At 49.3% G+C, this 16,725-nt stretch overlaps 1 protein-coding gene across 1 annotated transcript; it reads right to left on the bottom strand.

Annotated features, from left to right (window-relative positions):
- Window positions 1–947: 947 nt before the first annotated feature.
- Window positions 948–8,296, bottom strand: LOC137359127 (probable G-protein coupled receptor 139). The gene is made up of 2 exons (XM_068025208.1): window positions 8,164–8,296; window positions 948–1,852 (listed from the first exon to the last, which is right to left on the bottom strand). Exons 1-2 carry the CDS (start codon window positions 8,294–8,296, stop codon window positions 948–950), a joined length of 1,038 nt encoding a protein of 345 aa, XP_067881309.1.
- Window positions 8,297–16,725: the final 8,429 nt, after the last annotated feature.

The raw sequence follows: 16,725 nt of genomic DNA on the forward strand, positions 1-16,725 counted from the left end.
ACGGGCGTTAAAGGGCTGCAAATTATTAACATGCATCATAAGTGGTCATGAAGTATTATAGAGGATGATGAATGGGTGTAAAGAGTTTGAAAGGTGTATCAATGGTTAGAAAGAATTATTATCGATTCTCAGAATTATAAAGGAATTATCAAGATTATAATCGATTGTGGAAAATTCTGGCTGCAACTTCCCCGTCACCATGGGAGCAGGCCTCGCCCCTAGACCCCAAACCATGAATACAGGCTCCACCCACCACCACACCCACCCCCGCCATCGGAACTCGCTTTGACACCACTCCTCTGCCACGCTTGGGAATACGCTCCGCATCGCTCTCCCGTCATCATGAGGAACAGGCTCTGTCCGACGGCACATCATCATAGCGACAGGCCCCGCTGCTGCTCTTTAACCATCATGACATGGCTCTGATCTGTCAAAATAGGACTGTCCTTGACCCTGCTCTGTCATTTTGGCCGCAAGCCCGGTGTCGTTTTGTCAACATCGTAACATGCCCCACCTCCGCTTAGCCACTATAGCGACAGACCCCGCACCGCTCTGACTATAGCGACAAGCGACGCCCCGTAATGTCACAATAACGAAATCCCGCCCCACACTGAGTCAGCATCGGGACTGGACCCCACCAGCACCATCATCACACCTCCAGGACACGCACCCCGCTGAGCCACCACAGGACGCGACCCGCTCTGACACCGGTCCCTGCTCTGCACAATATTGACAGGACCCACCGCCGCTCTGTCTCCACACGGTTCGGCACCGCCCTGCTCTACCATAGCGACTGGCCTCGCCCCTGCTATGGCTGCCAGGCGAAAGGCCCCGACCCCGCTCCATCGCTCTCGAGATAGGTCTCGATCCGCTCTGTCACCATAGCGACATTCTAGCCCCGCCCCCACATCCACGGATGTTGTAAATAGTCAGTTATTCAGTTCCTCTTATCTTTCAATGAATTTAATAATTGGAGTAAAGGGATATTGCAGCACATTTTTCAACTGCTCTCTGAACTGAGTCTGAGTCACGGCATAAATCGCAGTGTTTGTGCAGCAACTCAGGAGCTGCAACATGAAACCCAGTTCCTGCAAAAAGCCAGGTAGAAATAGAGAATCATACCCCAAATACCACATCCGCCACCATACCGAATACACCATAAGCACTGCCCATAGCAGAATGAAATTGGTCGAGATAACCAACAGTAAAATGATGGATTTCCTTCGGCTCTCCATCTCTGGGTCTCTGCAACTTTCCCCACTGCTGTGAGCCCGGAGTCTCCTGCGTCCTCTGCTGCTCACTAAAATGTGTCTGATAGTGAAAGCATTGAGCAGCAGAATCACCACAAATGGAACGCATGGAGTTAGAATATGATGGAGGAACTCGATTGATCCCCAGACAAGAGATATTTGAATATGATCTTTCACAACACAAAACCAGGGGAGGTTCAGCAGCCAATACCAACCTGTTAACATAAAATACCACAAGATGTTCTTTAAACAGCTCAGCACAGTCATTGTTCCCAGAACCACAGCTGCCGTTTTCTTGCTGCAATATTTACTTTTAAGCTTCCGGCAGCAAATGGCCACAAATCTATCAAAGGTGAAAGTGACGGTGAACCAGACAGAACAGTCTATGGCTGAATAAAGCAGGACAGCGTGGATATTACATACGGGGATGGAATACCGCAGGAACTGAAACTGTTCACGATAAACAATAGGAATATGCCTCAGTAGCAGGTCGAGGATAATAACCACTAGATCCGCCACTGCCATGGCCACCAGGTAGCGAGTGACACATTTGGAGAGACCACACTTTCCCCGAGGCAGGATCCCAATCGTCAGCAAGTTAACTGTGAGGAAGAGAAACAAACAGAGAAATTATATATCAGGCTGGGAGCAAAGTTACCAGTTGGATTGAAGAAGTATTGAGATTTGCAAATATGTTCCTGTATCCAGTGATGTATTGAAATGATTGGACCTGAAAGAACAAATGCGAAGGTCTGTGATAGGGTGGTAGGCAGGAGAGATCATATTACAAAAGAATAGCTAAACTGAATGTTAAACACAATCCTCCCCTTATCTCCTTTCCCGGACTCGGTTAAAAAAATATTCCATCTTTAATCTCTTCCAGTTCTCATGAAGGGTCACTGACCTGAAACATTAACTCTGTTCCTCTCTCCACAGATGCTGCCAGCCCCTCTGAATATCTGCAGCATTTTCTATTTTATTTCAGATTTCCAGCATCTGCAGCACTTTGCTCTTGTATAGAACGTTAAATGTTGGACTGAGAGAGAGATTCCCTCGCCTGTGACAGGCAACACGGAATTCAATTATTTCAAAACAATAATTGGAAATGAGTCCACTGAAAAATCAATGAAACAAATAATCTCAATCGTCACAAAGTTAAATGCAAACAAGGAAATTTATCAGCCTCGGAGTAAAAATAACAGTTTGAAAGAGATTGTGGTGAATTTTTTAAGTTCGTTACTGCATTCAGTGATGAATCTAATTATTGTACCAGTGACAGGGATTTATAATGGGGACAGGGAACCACATTTAGTGGACCCAGTGGGGGTGGCGAAGGTGAGGGGAACCTCGCCTAGGCAATCCGGAGCCCCCACTAATTCAGTGATGCTCGGGCAATTGACTACCTGATGCTCAGGTCCCCATACCTTTTAAGATAGGGATACCGCTTGCCAAAGCTGCTGGACAATCAGAGGGCCAGTAGCTCATTAGAAATGGAAACACCACCGGGAGCAGTGGAACTGCCAGTAACACACCAGATTTGGGACAAAGACGAGTGCTGCAGCTCCATACCCCAGGTAAGTGTGGTGACAACACTTGATCGGGTCGGGGAGCAGCGGCCCCTGTTGGAACTATTCCAGGGCTGTAAGCAGGTCCATCTCTGGAGCCCCAGACACCAGGTAAGTGAACTGTGGTAGCTATGGCCTGTCAGAGAGCGAAGGCCACTGCTAGTACTATACCAGGCCTGGGCCAAGCCCATCGTTGGTGCCCCAGACACCAGAAAAATGTGGCACAGTCGCGGGGTCTAATCGGGATGTGCTCACACACTGACATGCTCACACACCAACGTACATTAATGGAGTGAGAGTTCTTTCAGGTCCTGTTTCGCTCCCCGTTGATAGGAAGGCGCCCAAAATCACCTACATCATCAGGAATCCAGCTATCACGGCAAAGCTACGGGAACTCTCTTCCAGCTTCTCCCTGCTGACTGTGAAAATGATGTAATCGCCTCACCTCAATCATCCTCCAGATAAATTGACATAAAACGCAACTGAAGGCCAGTGAGTTTAACATCTTTGGTGTGTCAAACATCGGGGCCAGGGGGCAATGCGTGGGGGGTGGGGGGAGGGGTGAGGGGAGGGTGGAATGAGCAGTCACTTGGATAGGTTTGATTAATTAAGGATAGTCAGAGGGACTTGTTAAATGCAGATCATGCATGACTAAGCTAACTGAAAATTTTCATGAAGTAAAATAGAAGGCTGATGAATGAAATGCATTGGACTTTCAATACATGGATTTTAAGAAAGCGTTGAAAAAGGACCCCATAAAAGCTTGGATAACAAAATTGAGTCAATTGGAATTGGAGGGTCAGTGTCCAACTGGATCAAATATTGGCTTAAGGACAGATAACTGCGAATCGTGATAAATGGTTGTTTTTCAGATTTGAGGATGTTCGACAGTGGGTTTTTTACAAGTGTTAGTGCTGCGACCACTACTTTGTTTGTTTTGTAGCAATGGCTTATATCGTGGAATACAGAGTAGAATTTCAATATTTCGTGATGATATCAAGCTTGGAAGAATGGCCAACTGTGACGATGACTGAAACCGCCTGCAACAGGACACAGATAGGCGAACAAAATGGACCACAAGTGGCAGGTGGAATATAATACTGGCAACTGTGAGGTGATGCATTTTGTTACAGGACTAGGAGAGACAATATCTAATTGGAACAAGAGTTTCGTTCAAAAGAAAAACTTGAGATTCCACATTTTAAAACTGAAAAGGCTGAATCAGGACTGATTCATGGGATGGCGGGACTGACGTACGAGTAGAGATTGAGTCAGTTAGAATTATATTCGCTGGAGTTCAGACTAGTGAGCAGGGTGGGGCTCATAGAAACCTCTAAAATTCTAACAGGGCTTGACAAGGTAGATGCAGTACGGAGGTTCCCGATGGTGGGGGGTCCAGAACCAAGGGTCATATTCTAGCTATACGGGATAAACCTTAGAGCACTGAAATGAGGAGACCTTTCTTCACCCAGAGAGTAGTGAGCCTATGGAATTCGCTACAACAGAAAGCAGTTGAGACCAAAACATTGTATGCTTTCAAGAAGGAGTTAGATATAGCCCTTGGGTCTAAAGGGATCAAAGGGGATGGGGCGAAAGTGGGAGCAGACTACTGAGTTGGATGATCAAGGCATGATCATAATGAATGGTGGAGCACGCTGGAAAGTCCGAATGGCCTACTCCTGTTCCTATTTTCTTTGTTTCTAGCTTTGTGGTTGTTTTTAAAATAAGTTACCAGACCTTTCCTGTTTTTGGCTAGTAAACAAGTACTGGATAGCATGTAATTTCACGGAAACACAGCAGGGGTGTTCTAACCTGAGGGGGGAGATGTTTGCAAGGAAATGACAGACCACGATTTACAACGGTCACAGGATTGCTGCTGTACTGATTTGTTTCACTTTGAAATGTTAAAAAGCCAGTTGGTTTTCGCCATAGGGCAGATAGAAGTTTGCTTCCTGACTTGCCAGCACAACAGAAGAAGACCCTGCTTATCTTTCTCTTGAAAAGACAAATCCTGTATCAAGTCCAACTATTACCGCTCTTTGAAGACATTCTGCATCTTTGAAGGAACTTTGCATCAATTGTGTGAGAAGTTAAGCACTTGTTGCTGCACACCTGATGTCAGACTTACGTCAAGCGTTCTGTAACTGCATCTCTTGAAAGCCTATCAAGACTGATCACCAACATCCTCTGCAAAGAACTATTCTCGGAAGATCCTATTGGCAGTCACCTATTCGACTTTGGGAGACCTCCCCAAATCAAAGGACTTCCACATTTTCTCTTCAGTCTAACTTATTTGTATTCCTTCTATATTTTTTGTAACAGCTGTTAAAAAAATCAATGTTTTCCCAGTTAACCGGTTGTGTATGTGAATGTGTGTGTGAGGGCTAGGATAAATAAAGAGTTTTAATATTTCTAATTTACGCCTTTGTATTACTTTAGTTTTGGTTACGGTTTGGGTTATACTAAATAGATAATTAGGTTGCTAGTATAGAAATCCTGATTGGTGTGTTTTATTCTGGGGACAAAAATTGCATCTGATCTATTATTTCAGTAAGAGGGAAAATTTAAATATGTCCTTTGACCTGTGGAGATGTGGGACTGAATGAGCAATGCACGCCTCTTGCCCAGGTCGTAAGAACAGATAATTACACAGGGAGGCGGTGGCGTAATGGTATTGTCACTGGACCAGAAACCCAGGTATTTCGCTGGGGGCATGGGTTCGAATCCCACTAACTGAAAGAAAGTGGAATTTGAATTCAATTAATAAATCTGGAATTAAAACCATTGTCGATTGTTGCCCTTTCGGGATGGAAATCTGCTGTTCTTACCTGGTCTGGCCTGCAGGTGACTCCAGATCGACAGCAATGTGGTTGACTCTTACATGCCTCGAAATGGCCTAGCAAGCCACTCAGTTCAAGGGCAATTAGGGATGGGTAATAAATACTGGCGTGGCCTGTGTTCCCCACATCCCATGAACGAATAAGAAAAATGTTTGAAAGTGTGTCGAGAATCCGAGGGGCCTGAGACTACTTGAGCATCGATCTTGGAAGGTGGCAAGACGTATTGAGAGATTGGTTCGTAAAGAATATGGGATCTTAAGGCAAAGAGTACAAAAGCAGCGAAGTTATGTGGAACCTTTAGAAATCTCTGGTTCGGTCCCTGCTGGAGTTTTGAGTCCAGTTCCGGTCACCACACTTCAGGAAGGATTCGAGTGCCCTTGAGAGAGTGTAGAACAAATTTGCCCGAATGATTCCAGGGATGGGGCGGGGTTGGGGGTTAGTTACAGGGTTAGATTGGAAGCGCTGGGATTGTTCTCCCTGGAACAAAGAAGACTGATGCAAGATTTGATAAAAGTGTACAAGATTATGGCAGGCTTAGGTAAGTTAGACAGACAAAAAAAACGCTTTTACCGTTAATTAATGGACGAAGGACGAGTGGCGCAGATTGAAAGTCTTGAGGAAGAACTGCAGGGCGGATATGAGGAAGAACATTTTTAAGAAGCAAGTGGTAACTACCTGGAACTTGCTAGACACACGGGTGTGGAAGTGGAGACAATCAATAATCTCAAGAGGAAACTGGATGGGCACTTGAAGCAAATGAACTCGCAGGGTTACTGGAATCATCCCTGAGTCCAAATAGATTTGAGCTCCACTCCAGAGATTTGGCAACATAACCCAGAATCAAGCAGGGATTGGGACTGTCTGGATAGCTCTGCACTGAACCGGCATGGAGTGGAAAGGCCGAATTTCCTGCTTCTAAATACCTCAGCCACTCCTACCTGGAAAGATCCAGATACATAGATGGTTAATGAAACTGTGACATTAACAGCCACTGGAAGCTCCGTCCTCACCCTGGTGTGAGGTTCCAGGTCGTGTTGCAGGAGGTGGCACAGTTTTGTGACCACGTCCTGATTGAATCAGAGTTACCTCACACACTGCCCATCGGATAGGTGCAGGTATGAAAAATGCTCTTGGAAAACCCGGGGTGGGTGGGGCAGAGCCCGCCTCCTCCTCCCTCTTTACAGAGCGTTGCCACTCTTCAGCCTCTGCTCCATTGGTTGGTCATGTGACATACCCAGAGCCAGTGTAACTACAGTTCCCATACCTCGTACGGAGTTGGGTCACCAAATCCTCTGACCTCCCTTAATGTCAGCAGCAGCTCACAACACAACCTCCATAAAACCATCCGCAGCACCTCCACTAACCTTACAATAGCAGTAGTAAGTCAAAAGCACCTCACCTGTATGTTGGTGGCCTGTTCCTTTTAAATAACACGAGAGGGGGATTTCTTGTGCTGCTGTATGCATGTTCAGGTGAGAGTGACTAACACGGGTGGACAGTGGACATGCAGAGAGCAAGATTGAAAGACATGTGTCAATCCTACCAGAACACTCTCCTCAGCATGGAGCACCACTGGAGAGCAGCCACAAACAGCCCTCACCATGTTAAGGCTTCTAGGCTACACATCCTTGGCACAAGTAGCTTATTGGAACCGAGAACTGCAGCCACGGAGAGGGAGAGAGGGCGAAACAAAACACTTTCAAAGGTGAATTGGATAAATACTCTAAGGGAAACAAATTGCCTGAATAAGGGAATCGGACAGCAGAACGGGACTAATTGGAGGAGAAATGGTCATGGAGGGCTCTGAACACAAGAATACGACTACTACAATTGTGATGCTCCTAGACCAGAAACCATTGTAGATCAGTAAGCACAGAGGTGATGGGTGATCAGGATTTTATGTGAGTTAGGATATGACAGCACATAATTATATGGGCTATGGTTTATGCAGGTTTGTAACTGAGAGGATTGTCAGGGTAGCATTGGGATATTCGACTCTGGAGTTAACAAAGAGATAGACAGTTGTTTAAGGAGCAGATGGCCTAAGACAGAGGATATTAGGGGTGTGGTAGTAGACAGGATTGGTGACGGACAGGATACGGTATTGGAACTCAGCTCACGGTCAATGAATCATTCAGAAATTGAAGACCCTCTTTCAGGCTCAAATATTCGTGAATTCATTGGATAGAAAGCAGCGTTTGTGATGGGTGTGGCAAACAATGGCCCCAATTTCCAAAACTTAAATAACAAGGACAACCATGCAATAAATTGTGCTTTGCACATACATTAGCCGGATAGAGAAATTTGCCAGGGGCACCAACAGTAGCAAAGATGAGACAGTAAAGTAAAAGAACAATAATGCAGTTAGCAATGGCTTACAGAGTTAATAGCTGGAGATAGAGATTTACCAGGAAAGCCAACAGTAGCAATGATAGCAGAGTAAATGACAAGAGCAGTAATACAGCTAAGCACGATTTATAGAATTAATAACTGGACAGAGAGACTTACCTGGGATACCAACAATTGCCAGGATGGGATAGTAAGTACGTTGAATCATTTGAAGGGCACAAATGATCCGCCAATCTAGTGTTATCCAATCATAATCTGCAGTTAGCTTGCCAAACCAATCGGATAAACTCATGGCAAATGTTGCAACATCCTAATCTATTGCTTTCAGATTCTGACCTATTATTTTAACATTCCAATCTATTGTTCTCAAATTCGGACCCATTATTGTAACATTACAATCTATTGCTTTCAGATTCTGATCTATCCTCTCCCTCTCACTGGAGCCTCTGATCCCTGTTAGTGCCGGGGGTGATACTCCAGCTGACACTGCGGGATAAGACACTTAAAGGAGTCCCTTATTAATAGACGAGGAACAACCTCCTGTGACGCAATTAGGGTCCAAGGAGATTGACATTAATTACAGTCACTGCACAAACAGTTCAAATCAACGCCTTTCAATTCCACACTTTTTGGACCACAATAACGAAGCACATTTACCCGGTCGATGTGGTATGTATGAGATTGGCTGATGGCACAGGAATTATGGATTTGTTGTGCAGGGGACGCACCGACGGGTGTAAGAGTAGCCGAAACCTCCGGGACGCTTCTCATTGCGGGTGATGATGGAGCTCAGGAGTGTGAAGTAGTCCTGGCCGAGCTGACCCACGCTCGGCCGAAACTGCTCATCGGACCCTGAGGCCTTGAAACCCTCCTCGGGATTTGGTAACACACAACCCGAGCCGCCTCTCGTAAATACCCTCCATGCCATTCCAAACGCCATGGAGGGGTTTCCAGCACGGGATGCTCCTGCACACTCTCCACTTCCTCGCCCTCGTCAGCTTTCCAGACATGCCCTGGCAGTTTGTGTTACAGTCTAGCAGTGAGGGGAATCCCCGGTGCCGGTCTCTCTACATGGGAGTCCTCCCCACTTTACATCAGGGAGCTGGGGTGTAAGGTGCTGCATAGGGTAGTCCCGTGCAATAGACCTTTAAGCAGGTTCACGGACTCCCAGTCTGGCTATAACTTCTGTGGCTTGGACGAGTCCATGTTCCACGTATATATGTGTGAATTTGCGGCCCCTGTTTACATATTTAAAGGGGCTGCTCTTCAAGTTTCGTTTGCAGTTCACCTGGCGCTGCTGGCCTTTGTGCACCCAGGGTGGTGTGGCGTGGTCTGGCATGACGATCCCCTCGTCGGGCTGCTCCTGGGCCTGGCAAAGGTGGCATTTCACAGGTCCAGGCGAGGAGATGTCGGGATCCGTCCGCCCTGATTGCCTGTCACTCCTCCGAGGTTATGTTACCGCTCAGGTGTACTTGGAGAAGGAGCATGCAGTGTCCGCCAGTATGCTTGAGGCCTTCGCAATCGGTGGGCACCGAAGGGGCTGGAGTGTATCACTGAAGCCGAAAATGACATTTTAATTTGAGGTTTTGGTTCATTTAGCTGTTTTTGATCAAGTTATTATAAAATGTATTTAAAGGTGACCTGGTGAATAAAGGCCTTCTCAACAAAAATAATACAAAGTGGCCTGGGGTATAAATACCACCTTATAAAAAATAAAAATAAAACGAGTTAGATATGGAGTAAAGCTCCCTCTTCTCTGTCCCCATCAAACACTCCTGGGGGAGTTACAGCACGGGGTTATATACAGAGCTAATCTCCCTCCCCAAATAAAAGTTAAAAAACGGGGTTAGATAGAATAAAACTCCCACTACACTGCCGCATCAAACACTCCAAGGACAGGTACAGTACGGCGTTGGCTGTTGCCTGATTGGAGGTGCTGTGTGGTGAACGAGGTTCACCTGACCGTGGTTGTGTGATACAAGCTATAAGGTGGCGGCTGCGTGACAGTTGCAAGTAGAAAGACCGAGATTGAAAGGAAGGTTTTTGCATCCCTCCTTATTTTGAATGAGGGAAATAGAGGAGGCCAAAAGAACTGGCAGCTCTTGTGAGTTTGGCTTCTTGATTGATTATTGTGGGGAGCGGGAAGGATGAGGCCTAAAGTCCTTGGCTGGAGCAAGGACAGGGAGGTCCTGTGTTTAACAGCATTAAATAGGAACTCCCTCCCCACCCCAACAACCTAGCCTGGGATAGCTGGAACTGCCCAGGTGATGAAACTTTCTCTTTTTTCCCTCAACACTGGAAACAAAGTGTGCCTGGGCAGCTTACAGCTGTCCCAGGAGAAGGCATCGCCACCCCCGCCCCCCACCGACCACCTCCAACTGCAAGACCAGCGAATGGACTGCCTTGGATTAAGTTCGGCAAAGATTTCTCCTGGCCTTTTTTCCCCTTCACCCTCTCTCTCCTACCATAATCTCCAGTACAGTATTTGTTGGACAATTTGTTGTTATTTATTTATTAATGTTCTCTCCAGATCTATTTTTTTTAACGTTGGGTCTGACTCTTCCAGCGCATGGCTTCACATTCGTCTCCAGTGGTGGGGCCTTCCTCTGCTACAGCAGCTGTTTCAGCCGCTCCTGTATCCCCATCACATTTAAAATGCTGACATCAAAGCATGGAGTGAAGAATTACACCCAACAAACCATAACTATTGAGGAAAGCATTGAGGCAATGACAGAGGTTGTTGGCCCCTCGGCCAATGTTGCAGCCTCAAAGATGGACAGGGAAGTGTTTTTCCTGATGGCCGAGCAGGCAAGGGCCCGGGCCCTGAGCTGGGGGTTCATCGTGTCCGGGGCTTTTCTGCAAGTGGACCCTCTGGAGCCACGCCAGAGCGTGTGACTCTCTCGAACGTCCCGCCCTTTATTCTCGATGGGCTCAACCTCACCCACCTGCGTCATCTGGATGAGGTGAGGTTCGGGATCACCCCAGTACCGCTCAGTCTTCGGGAGAACAGCCTCTGACATATCTACTCCTCACGCCGCAGGCTATTGAGGCAGTTAGCGTGGGAGGAGGTCACGGAAGGCTAGTTTGCTGCTCAGCTCCAAGGGATGGCCGACCATGTCTTTTCGACCTCGGATGGTAACATTCCTGCAAAGGGGAGGGATACTTTCAAAAGAATTGCCCCAAACTCCCGGCACCCCCAACCCCACATCGGCAGCCTAAGGTGTCGCCGCTGCACCTCTTCCCAATCCCCCTACACCTCTAACAGACACCGCTCAGCTGGTTCCGGAGGCCTTGTTTTTTTTCGACTCTGGAAAGTAGGGGTGTGCCCTTCCGAGTAGAAGGATGACCAGGAGAAAGAATGAACACCGATAGGCGCGTCCCCTGATGACTGAGGCACAATCTGAGTCTGGAATCAGCCCAAGTCCCGAACCCGGGAACCCACTTGCCCCAGGGCTAGTTCAGGCCCAGGGTAACTAGTCAACGTGAGAGAACGGTGGTGGAGGCCTCTGACGACATGGAGTTCTCTGAGCCTACGTGGCCTAATGTGGAAAAGAGAAGAAAGCACACCTCAGGTTGTGCCACAGAGGTAACACAGGATCCTGAGGGCAAGGTCCATCTGCTGGAGGGGCGCTGTCCTCTGGTGTGTGTCCGCTGGTTCCCCCTGCCCCAACCACCATCCAGACTGTGAAGCCTGGGCAGTAGGTCCCTACCCATCAGGATGGAGGGAGCGGAAGTCCACTCTGCATGTGGCCCCTCCCGAAAGAGCAAGTAGAGCCCTGCTCGTGCTGGAGGAGCCTGGGGACGCCTCTGAAAAAGTCACCCATTTTGCACACTGGGATCGGGGGACCTGCATGAAGGGTGGGTGAGGCCCCAAAGGGTTGGCCCTCCCAGCCATAATTCACTCCCGATCATGACGTACTGAGCCAGTTACGAGGGAAAATGTTGCCCTGCCTGCTGGACCTGTGGGTTCTGACGGGGCCGGAGATGGCCTCCCCTCTCCGCCTTTAGTCCCGGCTCTGGCTGGATTTCTGGAGTCGGGAAATACCGTTTCCACTGGGTCGCTCATTGGCTTGGAAACAGAGGTTGTTGGGGGTGTGGGGAGGGGTGGGGTGTGGGGGGCGTACGGAACCGCTGGTGCACATAAACGCCAGTTTCACAGAAGAACCTATTGAGTACTCCCCAATCATCGATCCTGGGGGTGCGATCGTGACAGAGCCGGGACAAGTTGGCACCTCCGAGACGTCCACCTGACAGTGTGAGTTTTGTGTGTGTCGGGTGCTGGCAGTGACGACCCGGAGGAGGAGGGGGTCTCGGTGTGTGGCACGGAGGACCACCATGAATCCATCGCTAGTGAGTCCGTGGACCACCTCGTGCCTCCCACCGAGTCTCCTCTCATCCCCATCACAGTATTTCGGGACATCCTCGCTGTATGCAGGGGTTGCTGGAATGAAGTTCAGCAGCCCTTCGGCCAGATACTGAGTCTGGCGCTAGTCATCCAGTCTGCCTGCGCTACCCTCAAGAAGACGGGGAATAGTGCGGGTGTGAAACTGGTTGAGAGACGCTGGCTTAAACCGTTACTCAATGGGTTGCAGGGGTTTGGAAGGTGAGGTCTGCTTTCGTTGCCTCTTCACAGTAAGGTGTTGGTTATGGGATCAAAGTACTTTTGACATCAAGATAACCATAGCCAGCCCCAACGTCAATGGCAGCAGGGGGCCTCTCTCCAGATTTCATAATCTCTCTGTCCTCCAGGAAGGGAGCTATGTGGTGAGCCTTCTGCAGGAAAACTACACCATTCCGGGAGACGAAGCCACCTGGCTCCTGGAGAGGCAGGAATGGGTCTACATGAGTGACCACACCCATATTTCTTGTTGGGTGGCTATCTTATTGTCCCCAACTTTTCAGCCGGTGATCTTGGATGTCAAGGAGCTTGTGCCAGGCCGCTAGCTCCACCTCGCAGTTTCCCTGGGTTTCGTGCCACTCCACCATGTGGATATATACGTGCCCGGGCTTGGCACATTGCAGGAGGGCTTCTTTAAAGAATTGTCTGCTCTCTTGAGCTCTATCAATAGCGGCGAGTGTATCATCCACGAGGGGGATTTCAACTGTACCCTTGAGGTGAGGGATCGCTTTAGTTCCCAGCGTGGCCAAGTCATCAGTGGAGAAGTTGAGGGGACTGATCAGCTCCCTCAAGTTGGTGGACATCTGGTGGAATCTCTATCACGACTCCAGCGCCCTCACCAGGAAGTCTGGAGAAGGATGTTCCCGAATGGACCATCTCTAATTTCACAGGAATATATCTCCCACGACTCGGCGGCCTCCATGCGCCTGGTGCAGTGCTAGGAGCATCATCTGTGTGGCCAGAGTTCGCTTCGCTTCTACACATGGGTGGGGTCTGCATACATGCATTTTAACAACTGGCTGCTGGAGGACGAGCAATTCCGGGACTTGTTCCATCGATTCTGGGCCGACTGGAGAAGGAAGCAAGGGTGCGTCCCCTCCTTGAGGCTATGGTGGGATGTGGGCAAGACTCACATTCGGGTCCTCTGTCAGTATACGCAAAGGGGTTGATTAAGAGTTGCAAAACAGAGATCAGGCGCCTTGAGAGGCAACTGCTCGACTTGGAGTCCAATCTCACACAGGACATCGCAGGCAAAGAGAAGAACGGTGCGCTGAGGGACCCGCAGCTCATAGTCCCGAGGGGCGTGCATGAGGCTGCGGATCCAGATCCTGGAAGATTTGGCCTGCGCCTCACCGTTTTTCTACACGCTGTGAAAATGGCAGGGTGTCCGTAAGCAAATCACTGACATGCTGACCGATGTTGGATCCTCCGTCATGGATCTGGAGGGAATGGGCCTTCTAGTCCATACCTAATATAGTGTACTGTTCTCTCCGGATCTCTCCAGCCAGGATGGGCGCAGTTCAGTGGGAGGACCTGCCGAAGGTCAGCCCAGATGGCACCGAAGGATTAGAGGCTCTGCTCATGTTGGCAGAGCTAACTGGTGTCCTCCAGCTCTTCAGGGGAAAATCCCGGGGGCTGGACGGGCTAACCGTGGAGTTCCTCAGGGCAATCTGGGACATCCTGGGGGCGATTATGCGCGGGTCCTGGGGGAAAACTTTGCGACTGGGGAGATGCCCCTCTCTTCGCACAGGGTGGCCATCATCCTTCTGCAGAAGAGGGGCAATCTTCTCCTGCTTAAGAATTGGCGTCCAGTCTGCCTCCTCGCCTCGACTCTGTGCTGGCCCACATCTTGAACCCCGAGCAGTCCTACATGGTCCCGGGCCAGTCCTTCCAGAACAACAACCACCTGGTCCAGATCCTGATCCATCTTTCCCAGAGGACTGGTCTGTTGGTCGCTCTTCCCTCTCTCGCTCAGGAGAAGGCATTCAACAGGGTGCATGACAAATATATTTTCGTGATTTTGCGCGCATTCAGACTCGGACCACATTTTGTGGCCCAAGTCGGAATTCTGTACACCGCCGCATAGTGTCTGGTTAAAGTTAACGGGTCCTTGATGGCTCCTCTTCGCTTTGGGAGAGGAGTGTGTCTGGAATGCCCCATGTCTGGCCAATTATATACCATCTGCGTGGAGCCGTTCCTGTGCCTGCTTAGCAGGAGGTTGACGGGTTTGACTCTGCGCGGGCCGGCAATATGGGTCATCTTTTCAGCTTATGCCAATCACGTCTTCCTCATAGTCACAGATCCCGTTGACTTGCAGCGGATGCGCGACTGCCAGCAGATCTTTTCTGCCGCACCCTCCACGGGGATCAATTGGGAGAAATGTTCCAGACTCCTGGTGGATCAGTGACGGGTTGGCTGCCTGTCCAAGGAGATGACAGCTTTTGCGTGCACCACCACGCACTTCCTCTACCTGGGTGTCTATCTTAGCCCCTTTGCGGAAGCTTAGATGGCAGACTGGCAGGAGTTGGAGGCGAAGGTCACCACCTGCCTGGGGCGCTGAACAAGACTGCTCCGAGTGCTTTCCTACAGGGGCGGCGTGTTGGTCCGAAACTAACAGGTGGCCTCGAGGTGTGGAACCTGTTGGTCATTTCGGCCCCGACCCTTGCTTTTGCCACCAATTTCAAGAAGAAGCTCATCGATTTCTTCTGGGGCAAGAGGAAGGACTTGGTTTCTGCCGCGGTCCTGGGTCTCCCATTGGAGGAGGGCGACCAGTTGCTGGTGTGCGTCCGCACCCAGGCTGTAACTCTCCACCTTAGGAACCTGCAGAGATAACTGCACATTTAACATCCTCCCAGATGATGTGCACTGGCATCATATTTTGTTACACCAGGGGCACTGCCTTAAAGACGGCACGCAGCTCCCAGTCGAGAAGAATAGCTGCACCTTGCTGAGGGTGTTGTCTGTCTTTTACTATGATCTATTCAGTGTCTGGAACATGGTCACCTCCAGTCAGGGCATTCTCCCCCTGGTGGAGGAGAGCCCCAAGGCTTTCCAGGTTGCCAGCTCTGGGGACAGTCCGATAGGCAGAGGAGTAGCCAAAGCCCGTGGGATGCCTCGATGTGCAGTTGATGAGGGAGCTCGGGAGTGTCGAACGCTCTCGGCCCAGCTGGACCCCGGTGAGCTGGAACTGCTCATCAGACCAAGGCCATGGAAATGTCTTCGGGAGACGGTCCCACACAACCGGTTTCCTCGATGGGCTGCTCCAGCACACACTCCTCTTCCTCACCTTTGATGGACGCTCAGAAAGGCTGTGGCGCTCCGTTTTGCCATCTGGTGGCAATGGGAATCCCCGTTGGCGGTCCCTCCATGCAGAAGTCCCCCTTTTACATCGGGGACCTGGGGTGCAGGGTGTTGCACAGGGCAGTCCCATTAAATGGACTTTTAAGCAGGTTCACAGACTCCCAGTCCACCTGCAATTTCTGCGGCCTGAATGACCCCGTGCTCCTTGGTTATATGGAGTGTGCGAAGTTGCAGCCCGTCTTTGAATACTTAATGGGGCTTTTCCTCATGTTCTGGCTGCACTTCAGCCCCACGCTCCTGATCTTTGGGCACTCGATGGGGAGTGGCGTTGGCCGGGAGGAGGAGCTCCTCTTCTGTCTGCTGCTGGGCCTGTCCAAGGTGGCAACCCAGGTCTAGCCTGTAGACTGTCGCGGAGTCCGTCCACCCTGATTGCCTGCCCCTCTTCCGCGGTTATTATTGGGCCCAGTTGTCCCTGGAGAAGGAACATGGGGTGTCCAGCGATACTCTTGTGTCCTTCCACGATTGGTGGGCAGCGCAGGGGTTGGAGTGCATCATTAATGCTGAGAATGGCATTTTGATTTGAGTTTTCTTTTATTTATCTTTTTTTAATAAAGTTATTTGTTTAAAATGTACATAAAGTGGCCAGGAGAACAAAAACCCCACTAGCAAAATAAAAGTGGAATAAAAAATAATTCAGAGTCAGAATAAAGCTGCCTCTACACTGCTCATCTAAACACTCCCAAGACAGGTACAAGACTGTTTAGGTACAGAATAAAGCTCTCTCCCCACTGTCCCATCAACGACCCCCTCGATATGGTAGAAATTGATCATATATCTCTCCCCTTAAACTTGGGCTAGACAAGACTAGCGAGCTGTTCAAGTTTACCTTCCAATCACAGCACTGAGCTAAACCCAGTCCATCATAAGCAGGGCTAATGGAGGCTGGTTTCTGGACAATGCAGTAATGTCACAAAGCAAGAACATTAAATTCAGCTGGCTCCCTTCTTGCTCATTTAATGGTG

This window comes from Heterodontus francisci, unplaced genomic scaffold, assembly GCF_036365525.1.
Source record: "Heterodontus francisci isolate sHetFra1 unplaced genomic scaffold, sHetFra1.hap1 HAP1_SCAFFOLD_64, whole genome shotgun sequence".
NCBI classification, from domain to species: domain Eukaryota; kingdom Metazoa; phylum Chordata; class Chondrichthyes; order Heterodontiformes; family Heterodontidae; genus Heterodontus; species Heterodontus francisci.

Bases quoted from the DNA above. Each gene is read 5' to 3' on its own strand.
- LOC137359127 (XM_068025208.1), bottom strand. From the start codon at position 8,296: ATGAGTTTATCCGATTGGTTTGGCAAGCTAACTGCAGATTATGATTGG. The intron at 1,853-8,163 runs GTAAGTCTCTCT...TCTTCCTCACAG, and splicing joins GGCAATTGTTGGTATCCCAG to TTAACTTGCTGACGATTGGG.